The 23,244-nt window shown below is 41.1% G+C and overlaps 1 protein-coding gene across 5 annotated transcripts in view; it reads left to right on the top strand.

The window, feature by feature from the left end:
- ITPR2 (inositol 1,4,5-trisphosphate receptor type 2) overlaps positions 1–23,244 on the top strand; it is a 272,287-nt gene that overhangs the window by 84,979 nt on the left and 164,064 nt on the right. For all 5 annotated transcript variants that reach the window (XM_026114016.2, XM_026114015.2, XM_026114018.2 and 2 more), the window contains 8 exons: positions 259–400; positions 1,171–1,329; positions 2,213–2,385; positions 4,996–5,115; positions 5,217–5,402; positions 6,045–6,296; positions 7,362–7,506; positions 8,359–8,509. In XM_026114016.2, coding sequence (XP_025969801.2) covers positions 259–400; positions 1,171–1,329; positions 2,213–2,385; positions 4,996–5,115; positions 5,217–5,402; positions 6,045–6,296; positions 7,362–7,506; positions 8,359–8,509 — 1,328 coding nt within the window. The remainder of the gene's footprint in view (positions 1–258; positions 401–1,170; positions 1,330–2,212; positions 2,386–4,995; positions 5,116–5,216; positions 5,403–6,044; positions 6,297–7,361; positions 7,507–8,358; positions 8,510–23,244) is intronic.

Here is a 23,244-nt window from a genome sequence, read left to right as displayed (position 1 = left end):
ATCAATTCAGTGTGCTGCATTTTTCTCCCTTTTTCCCTGTGGTGGTTGTTTAATTCCTTGGTAAACATCCCTGTGATGGATTTAAGCCTCTGCTGATCCAAGGCCTTGAATCCTTAAGTACATGTGAAACTTAGCTTCACAGTCATTGAAGTTCTGTTGTGCTAGATAAAGCTTGTTCTAAAATGCGATTTTCTTCTTAATGAATCCTAGCAGGTTTTGAATGACTGTATATAATAATGATTTGTCTATTCATTCTAGGTTTGTAACCAAGTTACTAGAAGATCTCATTTTCTTTGTTGCTGACGTGCCTAATAACGGGCAGGAAGTTTTGAATGTGGTCGTTACCAAGCCAAACCGTGAACGACAAAAATTAATGAGGGAACAAAATATATTGGCCCAGGTATGTCTTAATGTCCTAATACTTGCCTGTATTTACAGATATATTGTAGGAGAGAATGATCTGGTTATATGCTACTTTTAGCTAACTTGGCCATGCCATGTTGTGTTTGTTCCTGATTGGATTGGCTAGATATGACACTCATCAGTCAATGATAACCTCTTGGGTCTGTGAATCAGGTGGAAACATGAATGGCCAAGGTCTGTTGTCTGTTAGTTTTGTGCAGTTCTGCTGAGTTGTAAGACTGTATTTGATAGCAAATCATTGACCAAATTTAAAACAAGCTTACAACAGCTTGCAATCCTGCAGGTGATCCCTGTATAGAGAAAATTCTGATGCTCTTGTGGATCTCTGACATTGTTTGTGTGAGGGCCAAATTGTATCTAAATCAGAATTAACATTCTCTTTAAATAGCTTACTGAAATAAAAAGTAGTGAAAGGATACAGCTGGTATTGTCCTCCATTTTTTGTCCTTAATTTAGCCAAAGGTAAGGCACTTAACATAAAATGTTTTTAGTTGAGGATAACGGTCAAAAGAAAATAATGTCAATCAAGTTGGTGGGGAAATGTGAAGCTAAACACCTAAACCTGTAACGTCTGAGATTGTCAGTGTCTCCCAACTTCTACTTAGTCTTATGCAGATAATAAATGCAGTGACTTTTCTCAATAGAAGTCTTGTGCTGATCCTATCAGAGGACATTTCCACTGACAGTTTTAAGTTAAGCAAAAATCTTGGTTTTATTTTCATCCTCAGTGGTTTTAATTTTGAACAGATATTTGGGATCCTCAAAGCTCCTTTTAAGGACAAAGGTGAAGGATCAATGCTGAGACTTGAAGATCTAGGTGATCAGAGATATGCTCCATACAAATACATGTTAAGGTTATGTTACAGAGTTCTCAGACATTCCCAGCAAGACTATAGGAAGAACCAGGTCAGTGGTATTCAAAACAATTTTCCGCCTGATTTCTGTAATTATATATACTGTGTTTGATCTTGCACTCTGCCCTTGCAAGTGGAATTCTGTAATGAACCTGTATTAAGGGATGGTGAAAGGACTGGGCTCTGTATAGTTTAGTGGTAAGTAGCAAATCAGTCTCTAATACTGCCTCATGCTGAGGGACAGTGTTTTTGTTTTGTAGGCATTTTTATAACAATTGGATGATCAGCAATGAATATAATAGGTTCATTTTCCTGGCAGACCTCCTTATATCTTCGCAGGCTGAGACTGAAATTGGGGGCTGCTGCTTCATTCGTAGGCAAAGCAGGGGTTATTCTATCGGGTAGCCTGATTTCCCACTACTGGAGACTACTTGTGAACAAGAGATATTTCAGAACACGATGCTGAGTGCTTTGCATATTGCAGTGGGGAGAAACTTCAACTTTTTAGGACTAAAGGGGCTAAAGATAAAAGAATGAAATGTAATGTGTGGCTTTTCTGATTTCTTTCTAATGCTTTACAATATTTCTGTCTTGGAGGGAGAAGAGGGAAGACTGAGCAAAGAACGTTCCTTAGATGTTATATAAAACTCTTGTTTTTCCTTTAAAGAAATTGGTTTCTATTTTCTTTTAATTCTGTATGTGGTTTTGTGGGTTCATTTCTTTGCTTTTTGAAAGAATAAAGAGTTAGTCATCCCTTAATACTGAATCTTTTTCTTGAGGTATTTAATTCAGGTATTCAGATACTTTTTTTGTTCAGGACAGTTCAGAGAGAAGAGTTTTGAGAGTTATTTTGATTGTTATTTGAGCTGGATAACTGATTCTAGAAGAAAAAATTACTGCTTAACAAGTCGTCGTGGTGATTTTCACTCTTTCAGGAATATATTGCAAAGAACTTCTGCGTCATGCAGTCCCAGATTGGTTATGATATTCTGGCAGAAGACACCATCACAGCTTTGTTGCACAACAACAGAAAACTGCTAGAGAAACACATCACGGCTAAAGAAATAGAGACATTTGTTAATTTACTCAGGAGAAATCGAGAGCCAAGGTTTGAAGTGGTCCACATAACATTCTTCTTCTGTATTGATAGGCTTTTATGTTTGTAGCAGCTGTGAATCTGCCTGATATTCATTTTTTTGTTGTCTCTTTCTCCTAGTTTTTGTTTGTTTGTTTGTTTGTTTGTTTTTTGTTTAATGACCTGGCACACACACAACCTGTGTACAGTGTCATGCTAAAAAAGTCAGAAATACCTGCGGTGCTTCGGATTTGATCCTATCTGCATTTCAGAATTAGAGCTTGCTGAAAAGCAAGGTTTATAGTTTACAGGACACTTTTGAAAAATTGGTTTTAGTTCAAAACGGACAGAGAGAAACAAATAGAAATTTTGATTTCTCATAACCTTGCAGCTCCTCTGTGAAACTGTCATTCGTGTTTGTTTCCCTGCTAATAACCTAGGTGAAAAGGAGACAGATGTCAATTTTACCGAGTTTTTACTGATATCCGTTTTCCTGTAGATGCTGATTCCAGGTCAGACCTGTAAGGGGCCTGGGACAGTGAAGATCACAACGAGCATGGGTTTCCGGACCAGATGTTATTCCAAATGAAACATCTGGCCTTCAGCTTCACTCTGTTCATAATTTTTGGTCAGCTTTAAGTCAGAATATAAAGTAAATGGATTTTTTTTTAGTGGAAAATCTATCTAATTTTTTCCTTAGACTTTGAATTGTAAATGAACCAAAGTAACGTAAATAAAAGAAATTAACATACTGAAGGCCAAAGAATATCCTCAGTAATTGTGGATGCTAGTGTTCTGTCAGTGATTTATTACATTGCTTGAGGCCCTCGTGCTGCACTGCTTCAATTATTCTCTACGTGTCTGCAGCCATTCTGCCTCAGGCTGTAATCTCATTGCTCTCCTGTGCTAAGCAGTATTGGGCTTGGTCAGTACTGGTGGAGGAAAACACGGGATCAGCTCCTATCTCAGTGCTGAAGGGACCTTTTCTTTATTAACAATCTCATGTCCCATTTTTTAGTGGGGAATGTCTTGGTATTGTTGCATAATTAAATTGTATTAAAATATACATTCACTTCCTTAAGGTGTAAGTGCAAGAGCATTGAATGACCGTAAAATACACCTTGTCAAGATGGTGCAGTCTTAACAGTAAAGATTCGATCTTACGACACCTATTTACATGGAGAGTCTGGTAGAATTTTGCAGCACTGCTCGTGTGAATAAGGATTGTGGCAGTATGCTCTAAAACACATAAGCTACAAAATTTAAAACCTTCCTAAGTTATAGCTCAAATTAAGTAATTTCTCCAGAAGTCTGGATAATTATGTTCTGTTTACTTAATGTTATCCTTGTGATGTAATACTGCTGTGCATTGTTAATTGCCTGTTAATACCAGACTTCATTTCAGTGTTGGTTAAACTGGTTTCTGACTATACCTTAAAAATACTTTCTGAACACAGTCTTTGCAGTTCACAGATCTTTGCAGGGAGTGTGATCTGTGCTAACACAGAAATGATTCTCCATCTCCCTCTGGTAGGGTGATGACCTGTAGAGGTTCAGACTATTGGATGCCAGAATGGCTGATAGTAGACGGTTGAGTTTTTAAGCTGGATTCCCAAGGAAATGGAATATATGCTGTGTGTGTGTTATGTGTGTGTGTCGCCTGTCCATATCTGCTCCACCACCAGCTCTTGAGCCACTTGTCCAGTTTTAGGTACATTTGCCAGAGGAGTGGTGGGCTCAGAGAGAGTTTCTACAAATGTGAAAAGAAGAGGATGTGTAGAGGAGAGAGGCCTTTTTATGTTCCAGTGAGGAAAAGGCTGCAGTATAAGCTGCTTTTATCACACAGAGGGATCCAGGAGAGAGGCAGATACTTTACAAATGTCCCAACTTTGAGGAAAGCCTCAACCTGAACCTTGTTAAACACCAGAAGACCCAAGACATAAATTCATAGGAAACAGATTTCCAGGGAAAGCTTTTGTTAGTTCTGCTTTGCATGGTATCACTTCTTTGTATACAGAGGAGGATCCTGCTTTCAGGTCCTGCCAGATCTTGTTTCTTCACTGAATGTTGGCTGTGTCACTTGAGGTTTAAAAGGCAGCTTTAAAAGCTGGACTGCTCCAGTGCATGGGAGTTCTTCAGAGAGCACATGGCCATCTCCAGCACAAGTAACGTCTCCTTGGTGCTTGGGTTAGGGAGATGCATTACTTAGAGATGGGTAAAAATGTGCACTCGTCTGTTTGGTTTCTGGCAAGGGCGAAGGCCTTCAGTGGAGCTCCCTGACCAGCTGAGCTTGAGATGGCGTCAGGCTGTTCTTAAGTTCTGCTACAACTCTCTGGCCTCTGATTTGCTAAGAAGTATCATACCTGAGATTATTTCTTTCTTCTCCTTTACTGATTGTTTAGCACCATTCAGAGTTGCTCTCAAAGCTGGTACTTGTCTTCATGTGTTGTGGATTGCAATAGTACAGATGAGCAAAGACTGCATTTTGATAAAATCTTACAATATATGCTCCCTTGAGTATATTAGTGATGGATACTCTCAAAACTTGAGAGAGAGAGAAAGAGAGATTTCCACTGCAATGTTTCTGTGTAGTATTTTGTGCCATGGGTTCTGTTGCATCTGTTGTTTCTTTTGCCTGTGCAGATTCTTGGATTATCTATCAGACCTGTGTGTATCTAACACCACAGCAATACCAGTAACTCAGGAACTCATCTGCAAGTTTATGCTGAGCCCAGGAAATGCTGACATTCTCATTCAGACCAAGTGAGCATCCATAATCAGAACATACCTTTCTGTTATTTGCTCTGTTTATTACATTTGTAGCGGTTTGTGAGTGGCTCCCCGTGAATGCTTTGTGCTTGCAGGTTGGTCTCGGCACAGATGGACAATCCCTTGGAATGCCCAGTCATCTCGGACGACATCGATGACGAGGAAGTGTGGCTGTACTGGATTGACAGCAACAAAGAACCTCATGGCAAAGCCATCAGACATCTGGCTCAGGAAGCGAAGGAAGGCACAAAAGCGGATTTAGAAGTTCTTACCTATTACAGGTAAAACTGCTTTTTTAAATGGAAGAAAATGTAAACTCTCCAGAGAGCCTGATGCTGTTCTTATTCATTTGTCATTATCATAAAAGGAAACCAGGTCATGCCAGAAACTGGGCTTAAAAGATTTTTTGAAGTTCTTCCTGTAGGAAGGATTGCAATCTCTGCTATCTCAGGCAAGTCTTGAGCCTTGCTTGTGATACCTTTTCTGTGTCTCTCTGCTTTGATTTTGCCTGTTAGGTTTTATGCATGGGGCTGTATTTTTAGGTCATGCTACTCTTGGAGGCAAGGCATGCTCTGCAGAAGAAGTGTGTTGAGCATCCTAGGTTTTAGACGGGAGTGGGGGGATCATGGAACTGAATTTTAAATTAGTTGGAAACAAATAGTTTAAATGTTTCAGCCTTCCCCTGCATTGTGTGTTGTGCTTCGCTTGAACTTCAGAGGGAGCCCAGTTCTGATGGGAGCTGGAGCCTAACATTTGCATTTTTACTGGTAAGTTAGTCCCTTTGTTAGCAAAGTTGCTCTTGTCATTTTTTAATATCTACATTGGAAAGACTGAGATCAGGCTTGTAAAGTGAGATTCTGAGGTATATTGTTTCATGGCATTCAAAAAAATCAGTGGGAAATATGTCGTTATTTTTCTTTAAGGTATCAGTTGAACCTCTTTGCAAGAATGTGCCTGGACCGCCAATATCTAGCCATCAACCAGATTTCTGCACAGCTGTCAGTAGACTTGATCTTACGGTGTATGTCTGATGAAAGCCTCCCTTATGACCTCCGAGCGTCTTTTTGTCGGCTGATGCTACACATGCATGTAGACAGAGATCCTCAGGAATCTGTGGTACCTGTCAGATATGCCAGACTGTGGACCGAAATTCCCACTAAGATCACAATCCACGAGTGAGTTGAATGGTGCAAAACAAAGTACCAAAGCATTTTAAAGGGGTTAGTCTCAGGATAAATTGGTTGTATATGTCTAATGCCAACAAACACATACATGAGAAGGTATTTTGTTGCAGAACACACGCTGTTACTTACTGTTAATCTTGGAAACTTCCATGGGTAGCTTAAAAAGGAAATATTTTTAGTTTTATTTCTCACTGTGTTGTTATAGGGGACAAACAGGGAAGAAAATGGAATGGCTTTTACCAGGAAAAATTGAACCTGAAATAATCAAATTGTGTTTAACATTACATGTTTGCTAGGTTGGAAATGAGTTTTACATTTCAAGCTCAATTGAAAGCCACTGTCAGCAAACCAGAATTTACAGTTAGGTGCAGCTATTGTCCCAGAAACAGTTCACAGAGTCTTTGGCTTCCATCCAGCAAAGTACTTAAGTATGTGTTAAATTTAAGTATGGCAGAAAGGCCCATTGACTTCACTGGAAACCCTCTCTGGCTTAATTGATTTGATGGAGCAACACCACTGGGCTAGACCCAGCTGTGCAGTATCTGGCTGAGGAGACAAAGAAGTATAGCAATGCAGCAGATGATATTACTCCTGTTATCAGGATGAGGGACTGTTGTCCGTAGTATGGCAAATCAGTCCTAGCTCGTGGTGCAAAGAGAGGGAGTTGATTGTCCCAAGCTGCTTTCCTGATGTGCTGGCCTTCCTGCGGAGATAGTAATCTCTGGCTGATCATCAGAGAGCATAACTGAGACTGATGACCTGTTAAATTGCCACAGCAAGAGTCAAGAGTGCTATCTGGCAGAACCATAGTATTTTCCTGTCTCTGTTATTACCACTCACTGCAGCCCATCCCAGTACTACCAAAGGGAAGGTTTGTGCATCCTTTCTCTGCCGTCTTTGCATATCTTTTAAGAATTAGCTGCCCTGTACCCCTTCTCCTTACAGAACTGGCAGTAATTTTAAAGCATCCTGATTGACTTGATAGTTCTTTCTGTGACAGCTTTTCCTGAAATTAGAGGTGTTTAACTTTGTGTCCTTCTGTGCCTTGCTTTGTAGGTATGATTCTTTCACAGATTCTTCAAGGAATGAAATGAAGAGGAAATTTGCGCTAACTATGGAATTTGTAGAAGAGTACTTGAAAGAAGTTGTAAATCAGCCCTTTCCTTTTGGAGACAAAGAGAAAAATAAGCTTACATTTGAGGTACTCATTAGCTGTCTGTGTCCTAACTTATGGTAACTTCTGTTATTGCAGAAAATAATGTTGCTGTCTGCTGCCCCAAAGCTATACTCTTTGTTCCTCCTCCTGAGATGGTTGCATTCCAGTGGCAGGAGAAGGGATATGTATACAGGTGAATGGTCATGTGCTCTTTTTCTCTTCATTAATGAGTTAGCATGTGGGGTTTTTTTTTCAATATAAGAAAGTACTATTCTCCATATAAAATTGACACTAAAGGAATTACTGTATATAACCTAATCCTGTCTTTTAACTATTGTTTGAAATTCCTGATAGAACTTTAGAGAGGCCTAAATCTTCCAGGTTCAAGTAAAATTGAATAAAAGAGAAGTCCTTATGGCTTCTGTAGTTTCTTTCTCCAACCTACCTCATGATCTTTGTCACTCTTGCCTCTGGTCATCTGGAATCACCTCCATGCAAACTTACCTGACCCCAGTCATCTTACTGTTCTTTTAACTTCCATCTTCTTTACAGAATTGTTCTTAAACAATTTCCTGGAGTCTTTCTTCTCCATCTTATTTATTTTCCAAGATTTATTTTCCCAGATGCAATTGTATCCTTTCAACCCTGCCTAAACCTCATGTTGTTTTTGCTTTCTGCTTTAATTTGACTGAGCAATTGTTTTGTCTAACTATGAAAAACATTTGATGTCACTGGCTGTGGTCCAAAGCCCATTTAAATCAGTGGAAGGATTTGTGGCAAATTGAATGCACTCCAGATCTGAGTCTGTGAAAACTGCCATCTGAAATGCAACCATACTGCACAGCTGAATACCACAAAGGTTGCCGATGTTTCGTTCATGTTTTTTTTTTCTTATAGGTGGTACATCTGGCTCGAAATCTCATATACTTTGGCTTTTATAGTTTTAGTGAGCTTCTCAGACTGACCCGGACACTGCTGGCAATTCTAGATATTGTTCAAGTTCCTATGTCATCATACTTTGAAAGGCTGAGCAAGTTTCAGGATGGAGGTGAGAAAAGCAGCAAAGATCATCATTACATTGTGTAGTTCATTATGTGGTTGGAAGTAATTTATGGAGTGCATCATTGATCTTTCTGGGTTCTTTATGCACACATAAATGCACCTACAGGAATATATTGCAGGATACATAGAGATGGTCAGCTAAAAAAGAACCTTTCGGAACAGAGCTCCTGACTTCATGACCTGTGGTTACTGTGCTGGTGCTGCTGCTCCTTTACTTGTTTGGAATTGAACTTTCAAATTCGGACCCAGGCTTCAATGTCCCTGGCATTGAACATCCCAAGCAAGTGCAGCAATAGCATTTGCCTGGGCACAACAATTGTAATGGCTTCTGTGGCACAAGTGTTTATCAGTTGTCTTATTCTCTCTCTGAGATGCTATTAGTCCCATAACTGCAGAAAGCACCTTGTGGAAGTCCAGATTAGGCCATCCTGTCCGTCTGTTTGTCAGTCTAGAATATTCTCATTTTGCCCAGACCAGGTTGCCTAACTGACAACCCCAGGCTGCATTCAGGCCTTCTGGACAACGGTTTGTCCCACTGCCTTTTCTGCCGTGACTTAAAACTGGGTTGAAGAGTGAGCATGCCAGGAAGGCGCTGAAACTTAACAGCTTGGTTTACCTGTGCGTATGGAAGGGAGGTGTGGCTGTCATATGAGCTGAGAGGCTGGGTGACAGGCTGATGGCAAATTCCACTTCAGTATGTGGCTAGCAGAAGTATTGCTGCACTGCCAGCTGGTCCACAGCACCAAAAAGGATGAGGGATGAGCTGTCTGGTTTGAAACAAAGATGCTTTTGCATTTTCTTTTGAGTTTCTTTGAAAATTTCATTTTCATTTCACAGCCTTGAGTTTTTCTGATCTTCCTTTTGCTCAGTCCCTCCTGCAGCACCACAGGACTCCCATATGTCCTGCATGAATGTGCTGTCCTTCACGACTTCTCTTCCTATTTGATGTTCACGCTCTCTGGAGAATTGTAGACTGTCATTGTCTGCTCTGTCATCTCTGAGCTGAGACGTCTTATGCTTGGTTCACTTTATCTTTCCTCCATCACTACCACTGTAGTTTACTGAAATCCTCCAAAAGTCTTTCCTGCAAAGCTGTGCACACTAAGGAATGCTGTAGCTGTTTGCAGTCCATCCACAGCACTAGAGAATGACTGTATGTTCAGACACCCAGAATTTTGTTTTTCTTTTTTTCCCCTGAAATACTGTGTTGCAGACTCTCCTCTAAAATGGTTCTGGACGCAGTTCGACTCCAGATACAGTCTTAGCAAAGCTGGAGCATGAAGATTGGTTTTTTTTTTTCAGTTTAGTTCCCTCACTCCTCAAGTCTTAAAGCCTGGTTCACCATCTCATTCAATGTTTTTACTCACCATCATCATCCATGATTGTATTTCATCCTTAATTTTATTTCTGTTGAAGGGTTTCCTTTCAGGCTATACTGGGGAGGAGAGAGCCACCCATTGAGCATAAACAGATCTGCTTACAGTTATATTGATTTCCAGAGCAAATCCATGCAAATCAATAAATTTACTCTGAAAGAAGTGAGTTTAAAGGGGAAAATGTTACTGCATGGAAATGGAAACTCAATAGCCTCGTTAGTAAAACTCAAGCCATTGACTGGAGGCTTGTTGGAAACTTTTGTCACATGCCTTCCTCCTGGTTTTGTCTCACTTTTGGCAAAAAAGGCACTAAACAAAGTTGCTGTTTTTTTGTTTTTTTGATTAGCCTCAGCCTTTATACAGATCCTTAAAAATTATTTTCTTGGCTGTAGTTGTCTCCATGGATGTTCATCCAGTAAACACTTCAGTTGAAACATGGCCTGTTCAGCAATGAGTGGACAACAGTTCCCTGGGCCTGTCCAGGTGGGGTCCCAGTTCAAGCTGGGATGTGACAATTCACTGATGTTCTTTTGGACATGACCTGTTTTTTTTTTCCTTTTCCTGCTAGCTATATGGCTGGGAAGCCCCTTGCTTTAGAGAGAGGGTTGTTTGCTAGCTCAACCAGTTGTCAATCTTTTCTGCCCTCTTAAGGGAGAGTTATTGGCTGTGCTGGCTAGGCATTACAATATGCATTGAAATTTTGCTGTGGAGAGACTGATATTCTTAGGTTGAAATAGCTGCACGACTTGCTGGAGAGGCCTTCTACAGTCTTTGATAAAAGAAAATTATGCATATCCTTAGCCTATCTTGTCTCCAGCCTCTCCCTTCCTCCCTTCTGATTGACAAGTTGTAAAACACAAACTATCCATTCACTTTGCATTTGATACACTAAATGATCCTGAATGTCTGGCTACTGTGCCCAGACAAGTCACCATTCCTACTTCTTTCTCTGGAAAAGAGACTTACCTACCCTTGGACAGCATTAGGCTATGAAGATGCATGTATTGCAAGGAGGCATATTTCAGAAGCAATTTTTTACCACTTGTTCAGTATTCTTGAGCACCCGGCTCACAGAGTTTTATCTGTGAAGAGTGTATCAACATATTAGTCAAGCAAAACAGGAGAGTACTTTTCATTAAAAATAAAAAAGCAATCAGCATTAACTTTAGCAGCAGATTACGATAAGAAAGGGAGCTGAAGAAGGAAGCACCAGGTATTGTAGTTGCTGACATTCTGGAGACAGCTGTTGTGACTGAAATGTCAGCTATTTATAACTTCTGCGTAACTTTGTCTCATGTGGAAGCCTGCTGGTGAGGAATGAATCAGATCATGGGGGCAGGACTTTTGCTGGCATAAGTTGTGGTAATTCCAGGAGCTATGAGAGTTCGCGCTAGCTGAGTATTTGGCTCCATTCTGTTTTGTTTTTGTTTTGTTTTTTTCTCCCCTCCTGCTCTTTTTAAATGTACACACACAACGCGCATTTAAGACATACGGGCATTTTCAGTCTTTATTATGTTTGCAAGCAGAACATGAATTTGAGTTTGTATTTTTGAAACCTGGAATCAAAAAGTCACCAACTTGACTGTTGTGCAGGGTGGACACTTATCTCAAGCGCTGTGGTGCTAAACCTTAAGAAGTCCTACCCAGATGCTGCTGAGGTGGACCACAGCAGCACAGGAGCTGTGAGATAACTCCGGTGTAGGCACAAAGACATTCAGATTCATCCACCTGGTTTCCTGGCTGGTGGTGAGGGGCTCTTAGATTCCTATCCATCATTATCTGCTTTTCATCCACCTTTAGAGGTACAGCAATGAGATAATCTTTGTCTCAGTAACCAGATGGGAACTGAAAAAAATTCATCCTTTTGAGGACAGCCATTGGGATACTATTGAGTAGCAGGCCTTTAAAACCTGCCCTGTGGTTGTCTTCCACCTACATCTTGAATGTCTCTTTACCACCAGGTAAAGACAAGGTTTGAGAGAAGCCCCAAATACACAAAGCCCTTGACCTGCTTGTGGGCTCTCTGCATCGCTAACTATCAGTTGGCCGTAGCTCAGGTGCATTGTGTCCCCACTAGACTAGGAAGAGCTAAGTTTAGGCAATTTGCCGACTCGTGTGGTGGTGTGGTTGGCTACTTCTGTATCGTGTTTTTTCAGGCTGCACAAATGTGTGCTTGAGCCCCCAGTCTCTGGGGGGCTCTTGTACTTCTGTGCCTCAGCATGTGCTTGGCTCTAAATATACTGAGGAAAAGTGGGGCTTGGCTTGAGGCTGGGCTTGGGTCTGTGATTAACGACAGGGATACATGCTGTATTAGGGTTGCTGGAAGAGACTTGTGTGTGACAGGAGCATGTCATTCAATGACACTCTTGTAGTTTTTTACCTTCTGGGGGAAGGGGAAAGGCCATGGGTATGATTCTGCACTACTTTGCATCTTGCACAGTCAATTCTACCCAAACAAGGTGGATCCCAAATGCACTGATGTCACCTAGGTCCATTTTGTGCTATGGATTTTGAGGAATGAGTAGTCCAGCAGAGAACTTGGTTTCAGGAATCTGATCTAGATTCCACCTCACCCTGAGAGCAAGGATATTTCTCCAGACTTAGGCTGTAGGTTTATGTTGTGTTTTACAGCCTTACAGTACTTAGAAGATTATACTTTCTTCAAAGTTTCCCCTTCCCCTTTTACACAGATAACCTGTCTATAATTAAGTTGAGTAGTTGAGGATATCTGTTAATTGTTTTATCAGTTATCTGTCTTGAGTTTTTATTGTCTTTTTTAATGTCCAATATTCATTTCTTAGCTTATTAAGTAAAAAGAGCTACAACAGAAAGCAATTCAACCTGTGTTTTGTGGTTATTGAAAGATGTGTTGGCATTTTCTAAAAATCAAGATGCTCTATTAATTTTTTCAGGAAGTGTTTGCTTATTCATAAATTCCATAAAATTCAGAGAGGTTATTGTTCCCTGCTGTCATTCAGGATGGTGGGACCCCTCCCTCCAGTGAATTAGGGGCAGGAGTGACTTCTCCCTGCCTTTTGGGGAGGTCAGATTCTGCTCTCTCATATCTCTCCAGAATACGGCAAGGCTCTTATGCTACAGCAACCTCTTTGCTGAGTCCAATACTTGTGGCATTCATATTGGTATTACCTTTGAACAGAGAGTACTGCAGGTGGGTGTCCCTCCAACACACTGTTGCTCTAGAGATGTGCTGGTTTACATAGCTTCTCTCTTAAGGAATATTGGCTTCTCTGAGTTACAGAATTAAATCACACATTGATCTTAATACCCCTCCCCCAACCCCCACAACAATTTAGATTAATGAAGATTTCTTACATAATTGTTAGATTGTATCTCTTTTTACTTTGTGTGTATGCTGTGTATGTGTGGAAGTAAGTCATTAGTTTTGGAGATTATCGTAAGTTTTGTTTAATCCATCCAGTTAGTACTCAAATGTCTAGGCGTCAGCTTTAATGCAGTAAGAACATGTATTTCATACTTTAAGCTTTGAGCTTTGGAGTGTATCTCTAAAGCTCAGTTTTGACAAACACTAGAAAGCCAGCCATGACACCCGGGACTGATGGTTTAATGGTATATATAAATGTGTTTAAATTTAATCAGACATCAGGGGGCTGATCCTGTGGCTCTAATGTAGGAAACTGCTACATAGTACCAGCTTGGGCTTCTGTATATTTTAATTTTAATCACTATCTTGCTGGTAAACTTACATCGATTGGTATTAAATGGATACTTAACAGCAGTATTTTGACAATTCAGAAATGCAGTTATTTGCAGGTTTTAGGACAAGTGATATGAGAAGAGGTATGACCAAATGGAAGAGTCACGTAACTCCTAATCTGCAGCTCTTAAGTAGATCTAAGGTGGCAACTCTATAGAAGTTAAAAATCCTGAGTAAGATGTGCTTAATTTTGCATCATAGCTCTTAGATTTTAGTTTTGTTAAAATGTATGGATTTCTAAGGGATACTTAGTGCCACAGGAATTTGGGGACAGGTAAGGTGTACTTAATGGCTATCCCATTACCCATTGAAGTATTACCTCAATTTGTTCCAGGGCAGTAGCAACAAAAGCTTCCCCCATCTGAGGGCTGTAATGGGGAGTCGTGTGGAACTGGTGAGCTTGTCTCTTTCCTAGTTTGGCCATTGCTCTGTGTCATGAAACCGCTGGTCAGGATTTTGAGAATGGCTAAAACAATTGAGGGTAGGGGGAAGAATGGGGTGCTCTTAGCTATGGGAAGCTTGCTTGAGGTGTGCATCTGAAAACTGAAACAGAGATTTATAGCCAGCAATCTGAAGTCGTCTTCCCTGATTAATATTGATTCATTCCTTAAACAGACCCACTTATTTCAGTAAAGCTAAGTAAGGAAGTGTTGAACTGTTGAAGCAAATCTGCCTTTAAAATGGGCTGTATTTCAGGACTCAGTAGAAGCTGCATGAAGACTTAATTAACCTTTCACCCCAAGATGTCCTTTTCCATCCTCCACTTAAATTTTGAATCACATTGATGGCTGAGCCCTTGATATTGTATGCAAGTTTCTCTGTATTGGTTCTGCAAAGATTCTGAACAGATCCTTACATTATTGTTAATATTATGCCTTACTTCCTTTAAAAAAGCTTGATCGTAATGCTACCATCAGTTACTTTGACCAGAATTAAATCAGTGTGCATATAGTTTTCAGGTGTGACCTTATCTGATGAGGACAGATCAGAAGAAATTGGATGGAAGCACTTGTGGGATAGGATACTGGAAAAAGGAAAGATGCGTGTTTATGGAAAAGCTTCTTACCTGTTACTAGGTTGCATCCTAAAAATGAATTGACTTGGAAACATTGCAGCCAACTGCTTTTTCAATCAGAGTATCATAACTTAGAATCATTTTGGAGGTTGTTGGAGCCTTTTTCCTTTTTTCTCTTTTCTGTAAATTCTAAGAAATGTGGGGTTTATAAAATATGCCACCTGTATCCTAAAGAAACTTTTTCTGTTAAAGAGAAAGTGAGGACTTCATTTACTAGTACTGTCATTCTGGCACATCTCATGAATGTTATAATCTCTTACAGTTTTAATTAAAAAGTGAAGTCATTGCTTTCCTAATAAGTGCACCCTGCTGTATCATTCAAGAGTCAGGAGCCAGTCTGCCTTGTCCGGTGCTGGTTTTTTTATTCTCTGTGAATTAAAATGCACATCTTTCTCTCAGAGCGATTGATCTTTGAGATAACTGATTTTAGTCAAACCATGCAACTACAGCATATGTCAGGTCTGAAAGATGAAATGACAGGGTAGTATTAGCAGGCAAGCTGCACATTTGCCATGCAGCTCAGTGCTATTTAGTTAACATTATGTTTAGGAATGACAATAATGGCATGCAAGGAAATATATCCTTGAATTTAAGCTGCGTGTGTTTTGGGATGCTATTCACTGTGCTGGGCACTGATTTGAAAAAGCCCTCGGTAGGACAGACCTGGATTTTCTGTAGAGTACATCTTTCCTTCTGCAGCTGTGCATAAATGGCTACAATTTCCCTTACTCAGTGTCCATTGACAGCAGGGATCCTTTCAGTTGTCTTTGCCTCAACAGATGAAGGCTGTGCTCAGTCTGGTCTGGTGGAACCAGTTTTTAAAAACTGCCCATCACAAGCTCCAATTGCTCTTGCCTCTGCTGCTTCTCTCAGGAAATCTGTTGCTCATGGCTGGCTCAGCAGCCATGCTTTCTTTTACCTGTTTAAGCCTGTAATGAGATGTCTCTGCTCTTTCACACTACCTCTTTGTCTTTAGTTTGGTACCATATTCCTCCTGCAGACTGAAGGGAGTAAAGGGTAAAGATCTGTCCATAGGTGTCCCAAGATCTTGGAACGCTCCTTCAAAAGGTGTCAGGACCAGTTGGACTGCTATGTTGCACTGCAGACTTTGCCTCTTTGTCGTAATTTTCCCCAAGGGATTTGACATTGCAGGGTTCAGAACGGGGAAGCGTTCCCCAGCCACCACTCCTTCTTGAAGACTTCAGCCCTGGTGTGCTACCATTTCTTTGCAAAGGAACACTTGCATATCAGTGTGGCAGGGAACTGTCCTCCAGTCTTCTGCTCCTTTGCTACATCCTGTTAGACTGCCTAGTCCCTCAGTTTCAACAGCATGAAGATAGATAGCATTGCCTCCCTGCCCTCTTGGCTGCTAGTCGTGTGCATGCTGCTCGGAGGGAGTGATGAGGAGAACACTGCTAGAACGAAGTTGAGAGCAAGGTTGATCCTGCCATCTCTAGTGCCCCTGTGGTTCCTCTGTGACCAAGGAAGACCAGATTTCATCCAGTATTATTAGAAAAGATTTTATTGTTTCTCAGCCTTGCATCCATGTCTATTAGCTGCTCTTTTGTCTAGTTAACAATTTGAAATATCTTCTTGAGGCACCTTTGATTAGCAGAGCTGATGAGGCAGTGGCTGCCTGGCAGACTGGAGCAATAATTTATGCCAGCAGTTTACAAAACCGCAGAGTTACAAGAAAAAAAGGTGTAGCTCTCAGGAAAGTTGGCTGTGTTGATCAGATGTCTGTAGTGAAGGAACTGCCATTCATTGTGGACTATTATCAGACCAAAGGGGAAGTCAGTCTGATAGTTTAATTCTCTTGCATGGCCTATTTCTCTTTCCTATTTATTCTTTCCCTCATCAGTAGGCCCGTGCATTGATGTGATTCCAGACACCATTGCTCTTCTGGGGATTGATACCTGTTTTTTAGACCTATCTCAACTAGAATGCTTGATTCCCATGATCTTTTATTCCTCCAAGGACAGCGTGCATTTTTTCCATCTTTTCCTCCTCTAATGTCCATGGCAGGAAAGCTGTATTTTTGACTCTGCATTGTGGTTTTGGGGATAGGTGACATCAACAGAAAATGCAGAATGTCAGGAGAAGGTGGGCTTTTGTGGAGTTTCATGATGGCCTGGTGGTGATGAGTTCGCATTCAAAAAGGGAGGGCTTGTGAATATGCTGTTGATAAGTGGAGGCTGGCATGACCACATTCATTCAGAGGGTGGGTAGCAAAAGAATGTGCATTGCATGTTGTTGTTTTTTTCTTGTTAGTTCTGAGGGCTGTAGAAAATGTAGAAGTTGCCTCACCTTCTGCCCTTAATGTCATGTATTAGGTTTTCTCTGAGGCTCACCAGAGGTCATCTAGTTATTAAGGAATGAAGAATGGTTTAATGAAGAAATAGTGTGGTTCTTGGCCTGTTTATGGTAGGTTCTGCAGTCTTTATGAGCAAATTCTGTAGGAAACCTGTAAAAATTAATACCTTTTTCACAAACAGAGCTATAAGGCTTTATGCTCCTGGCAAATAATATATTGCTCTAAAGGGCTTGAAATAAAATGTGTTCCTTTAGGTACTGAAGTGTTGTTATTATATGTCTTATAAATGGCTATAACTTTTCATGCAGAAAAATTAAGTTGCATGAGGCAAGGTAGCTAAATCAACAAACACAAAGAAATGTAGAATTAAAGCTGCCATGGGGCTTTTAATTTAGTCCTTGGTAACTTGGCATTACTGCAAGTATGGCTCTCTGCCAGAGGGTCCCTAGGGATTGGTCCGTGTTGCATGCTTTAAGATAGCACTGAATAAATAACATTTTAAAAAGCCTACAGTGGAGCAGTATTACAGATCTCACTTAAATCCACACAACCAAGAATATTTGGAGTCACTTGGAAGGTGACTTGGTGGTGTAAGTGCTATCTTAAAAACTTAGTTGAAGGCCAACTTTGAGGCATGGCCTGAGACAAAGTCGACTTTTGCTGACTTTTGGTGAAAGTTTGGACTCTCAGCAACTTGCCAGATGTCCTTTAATGTAGCAGTGAGCTTGGAAGCTATCTTAAAGCTTCTCAAGAGCACTAGCAAAGTTTGTTTTTACCACATCAAGGGCCATGGGTGGTAAAAGTCAGTTTTCCATGAGTGAAGAGGTGTGAAGAGAAGAAATGAGAGAGAAAAGGTGAATGAGAATGACTGAGGAGGACTGGGAAGGCTTTGGGATTTCCTCAGATTGTGGATGGGGAAGGGGCCTGAAAGGCCTTGGTGAAAGGAACTGGTATGGGAGAAGGGGGCTAAGTATGTTAGTCTCTCTAAGAAAACAGGAATAGGTGTGATCAGTCAATTGGTGGAGGGCTCTGGGTGGTGGTGGGAGCCGATGGGCTTCAGGCTGTAGGTATCAGGGGGCTCTGAGTGCACCCTTCTGATGCTCTTGCCATTGCTCTCTTTCCTCCTCAGCAGTTTTGGAGGCAAGGGAGACTGACTGGAGGGAAGACCAGCCCCTTTCATATTGCTGCACAAGGCTTGACTAAGCCTTGAGCCACTCCTGAACCAGTCGTTATCTGCTGTGAGGAAGAGAAGATAGGGATTTTTATTGGAGGGGGTGATGGTGGTAGGTAACAGTTGAGGCAGAATCCTAATAGTTAAATGATATTAGACACAGCTAAGCCTTCTTTTGTCTATGGATCTCCCCTTTTGTAGGGCCTAGCAGCAACTTTCCCTACCCAAGCCTGGGAGAGGTAGCTCTCCTCTCCCACTGGCTGAGGCGCTGATGGGGGCATGGGAGGTTGCTTGGGATTCTTGCAGTCCTGTAGAGTATTTTGGGAAGTGGGAGGAGACTCACGCTTCACAGCAGTGGAACAAGAAAACTTCTAATAAAATAGTTCTTGCAGCTGGCAGTGCATCACACAGATGGAACTGATATTGTTCTGTACCTAGGGACTCAAGCTACAGCTGAGCATTAGCCAAAGGCTGCCTGTGGGAATGATGGGGAAAGCAGTAGGAACTGCGGATGGACCATCTGCTCAGTTTGTAAAGCAAAGAGAGCCTTCAGAGACCTCTGTGTCTTTTGGGATCTTTGGTAAATCCTGTGGGAATGTTTTGTTCTAGAAGTGGATAATCCAAGTTCAGAAGAGAAGTAGTTTTAAAGAGTTTGTAAAAAACATGTGGGGTCATAGGGCAGCTTATTATCCCATGCAGTCCTTCAGCCTCAGCATTTGTTTGTTAAGGGATGAAGGGCTTTTGTAGTAGCATCTGCTGTCTAGTGTGTGTCCTGCTACGGTGGAAGTGAAGTGTTCTCTCGGAGGTATTTACCAGAGATTGAAGCATTAGGTCATTTAACAGTCATAGCTAAAGAATGGGCAAGTTTTATGAGATCAGAGAGCTGTTTCTATAACTTCGTTCTTATTTTCATATTTGGTATTCTGCTCCTTTTGTGTGAGAAATGCCACAGTTTTGCTAAACCCTTGATTCGTCTTCTTTTTCCCCTCTTTTTAAACAACCTGTTAGGCTTTTTTGGACAGGACTTAATTTGGACTTAATGATGAGGGTTGGAGCAGTGGACCAATCTATGTTTTATCTTTATCTGGTCATTAAGTACCCGATTTCCTGAACCCATCATGTGTCAGCTCCTATTTAGGTACTTAGTTTCCAGAAGCATTAAGCATCCAGCTTCTCCAGTCCCTAATGAGAGCTGTTGAGTGTTAAAATCCTTTTGAAAATATAGGCACTTTGTGCATCTCTGACTAGGGAGATGAGCACTGTGGAAAAACTGTGCTAGCTGAAAGTGGCTGAACACTTTTGAAAATAGAGTCCTAGGAATCCACCTTTCCAATACCAGTGTTGATGAAGCCTGAACAGTGATGTTAATAAGAGCAGACTCTGTCCCTCTGTGGCAAATAGGGACCAGATAAAGTGCATATAAATACATTTTAAATAAATAAAGCTGCAAGTCAGTTTAGTGATGTCTTGGGGATGTCTGTGGAGTGGGGGGCTACTCGCTCTAAGATTACCTGCCAGTCTTTGAGACTGTTCATTGTTCATTCACCCACAGCTCGGTTGCCTGCACTGTTTGTGAAATACCTAAAATGCTATAAATACTTGTCTACCAAGAGCAGACTGAAGACACTGCACAGCCACTAGCTAAGAACAGTTTGAAGAAAAGGCATGAATTGCCAGCTGCCTTTGACAGTTCTTTTTCTTTCTGAATATGGTATTTTGTCACTTACCATCCGTACTGTGTTACACAGCAGATTGTTGTTTACTTTTATATTTTGCTTTTAGAATTTTTGAAACCAGTAAATGACTTATCAAGAAAGTATGTTTATGTAGAAAATGAAGTGTCAAATTATCCAGTGTCGATTACTTGGGTGGTTGTTATTTTTTTTCATAATTGACTCCTCTGAAAAATCTTTCTTCTCAGAGAGGCCGCTGTGTTGTCAATCGTGCCAAATAGTATGAGATTATGTGCTACAGTTTTGTGACAGAAACTGATATTCATTAGGAAGTTGTGATCACTGTAATAAAACATAATGAAAAGGAGATGCATAGTTGTCTTTCCAAAACATGACAAGCATTCTCTTCTTTCCTCTTATTTTAGTGCCTGTCAATCTGCAGATCCTTTAAATTACCATCAGTGCCTACAGTGATTTCACTCCTTTCATTGATGACTTTGTGAGACCATACCTTCAGCAGGAGGCACTTCCCTGTCTGTCCGTAACAAGGTGGCATGGGAATGCTACATCTAATTGGTTCCACCACTTCAGGGATGTTCTCGGCATCTGGCTTTTCTTGGCAGGGGGAAGAGCAGAGAAGGAGAATCAGGGAGAGGGAGGAAAAACTGGAAAAATAAAAGAGCAATGGAGGTTGCCCTGAGCTCTTTTCCTCTGTTGAGCTGGGTAACAGTGTTGAGCATTTTTGCAGTGTTTTGTTGATGAAAGAACTTGTCGGTGGCACACGCTAGCACCTTGCAACATTACAATGTCTATTCTCTTCTTGCCACACTTCTCAGCTGCATTAAAATGTTATTTCCTTGACCTCAAAGAGGACAACAAATGTGAGAGGCAAGTGGGGTAAAGATGGCAGTACGATATGAAGGCACATCTCAGGGTTCTGTTCACTTCATCTCTAGCATAAAGGTCACACAAAAGTAATCTAGGTTCGCATCTACTTACTGTCTCTCCTGATTTAACTCAATTAACTGCAGCTGAGGCAGTAAGTTAATTTTTATTTGTGCATTTGCGTTCAGGGAGCACTTTGGAGCTGTAATGGAGATCAGAGCCCCATTGTTTTAGTTGCTGTATGCATACATACTAAGAACTTAAATCTCTTTTATGGAGCCGACCTGTTTTGTCTTGCATTGTTGTGGGCTTAGCTGATATGCAGTCAGTTACATGTTAAGCCACAGTAAGCTTTCTGCATGTTTTACCTCTGAGACTTATACCCTTCCCTGCTGAGGTAACTGTGTTAAAGCAAAGAGGAGACAAAAGCAGGGCAAGGTGAAGCAATTCGCTGGCAAAAGAGCTATCTCCTGGCCCCTGATGTTTGTGACTGACAGATTTAAATTCATGCCTAATTTGGTCTAGATTTCCAAGCAGGACAGCAAAAATGAGCGACAAGAATGCTAATCTGCTGGGAGGGTATCTTTTGGAAGAGAAGCGTCTCCCCACTCTTCATGTATGTGATTGAGCCTCATGGCTCCTGTCAAAGAGTAGGGTAGTTTCTCTCAGGGTCTAGACCCAGTCCAGCTGTCTTACTATCATGCATGGATGTGCAGGTTGATTGCTGTCTACTCCTAAGAGATGGCTATGTTTTATCATCACCCTACAAAACATAGCTGTTGAAATATCTTTCCTGAAAAGTATGTTGAATTGCTCCAGTTGTCCTATTGCTTTCACTCCATGTGAACATTCTCCCCAAGCCTGCTCTGAGTTAATTAAAAAAGAATAATTGTCAGTATCACGCAGTTTAAGAAGTTGTCCAAGATGGGTTTACCCATGACAGCATATCTTACTGCCGTTATTGACAAAAATAAAACTGTATTGAATCACTACCCACATCAGCTACAAATACTAAAATGGATTAAGTAGATTTTTCCTTCACTAAAATCCTTTCCTCTGTATTAATGAAATACGATTGGAAATGACAGTAGTAATAAGAAACACCTTAACCCTCCTTAGCTTTTCTGCCTCTAGTTGTTTTGATCATTCACATGAAGGCCAGTAGTCAAAGGATGTTGTGGATGGAGGGTTTATCCTTATTACAGACTCTGTTGGGGAGCTGCCTTACAGCTACTGTTCACTGGGCTGTACTGTCTTCTACCACTGATGTTCTGTGGGTAAGGGGAAAGGCCAGCAGCCATCTCATTTCTTTTTCTTTCTTGTATCCTTTTATAGGCTCCATCATCAGATTAGCTGAGTGCCTTCTAGTCTTTATTATATCAAGTCTCTGAGTGCCCTTAGTAGAGATGGAGAAGGTGTTCTCCTTGTTCATGGAAGTGATGCGAAAATGCAGAGATAGTGACTGATTTCAAGGGCGCAGAGACGGGAATTGATTCCCCCTCTGGGATTTCCTGTGCCCCTGCAGTGCCTGTTTAGCACCCCACTGATGGCTGACAAATAAGCAGGATGTGTGCTCTGGGCAAGATCCCAGCTTTCTTTCCTCAAGAACATGGGCGTCACCCAAGGTGCTAAGCAGAGAGCAGTGATTACTCTCTACCCTAGCGAGAGAGGGAGACCAGGGCCGTAGTGAGAATGAGTAAACATGATGGTCAGTGCTTGGGGCAGTACAGCTGCATACTGCCTTTGAGCAGGGCTTGTGGAAGAATCAATGTCTACAGCAATCATATATGTTACCTGTAGCTTTTTTGCGTCAGTGAGGTTTGTGCGACTACTTGTCAAGGAATGTCCAAAAAGACGCTGAAGGCTTTTTTTTGCTAACTTTACATGAATGGACTCCAGTTCTTAAGGGTGGGCAGGAACCTTATAAGATAAAGCAAAAGTCTTCAGCCTCATTTGGGACAAACTGGAGTTTTATCTAGGTCTCTAGAAGAATATCTCTTAGACTCTTAGAATTAAGTAACTTAATTTTCTGCTGGTACCTCCGTTGAATCAAATTGTTTTATAAAGAATTCCTGACCTTCCCAAATAGCCGTGCCTCTGATTATATTCACCTCTGTACAACCGTGGTGAAAGAGATTTGAAATCTCTGGTGCTAGTCAGAGGATGATAACCTCTCGAGTGAGATTTAAAGCAGAGGTATTGTAGGCCACACAGCAGCTGCACAGCCTATAGGACTTCTGCTGTGGCCCTGCAAATGTGCTTATTATCAGTCAGCATTAGGGACAGGATGATATGAATGAGATGATTTGCCTCACAGTTTGGAGATAAAGAAGATGCAAACAGTCAGTTTAATAGGAACCATTTTAGGGGTTAAAGGTGCCCTACTTAGTAATCTAGATTTACACTAGTATAATAAATGACAGTCAATGCAAATAAGTGTTGTTTAGCACACTGAGATAGAAAGAGAGAGAGACAGAGAAAGACATGATCC

The sequence above is a fragment of the Dromaius novaehollandiae genome, chromosome 1 (genome assembly GCF_036370855.1).
Source record: "Dromaius novaehollandiae isolate bDroNov1 chromosome 1, bDroNov1.hap1, whole genome shotgun sequence".
Taxonomy (NCBI): Eukaryota; Metazoa; Chordata; class Aves; order Casuariiformes; family Dromaiidae; genus Dromaius; species Dromaius novaehollandiae.
Note: the sequence above shows the minus strand (reverse complement) of the source record. Positions and strands in the feature narration are given on the sequence as shown.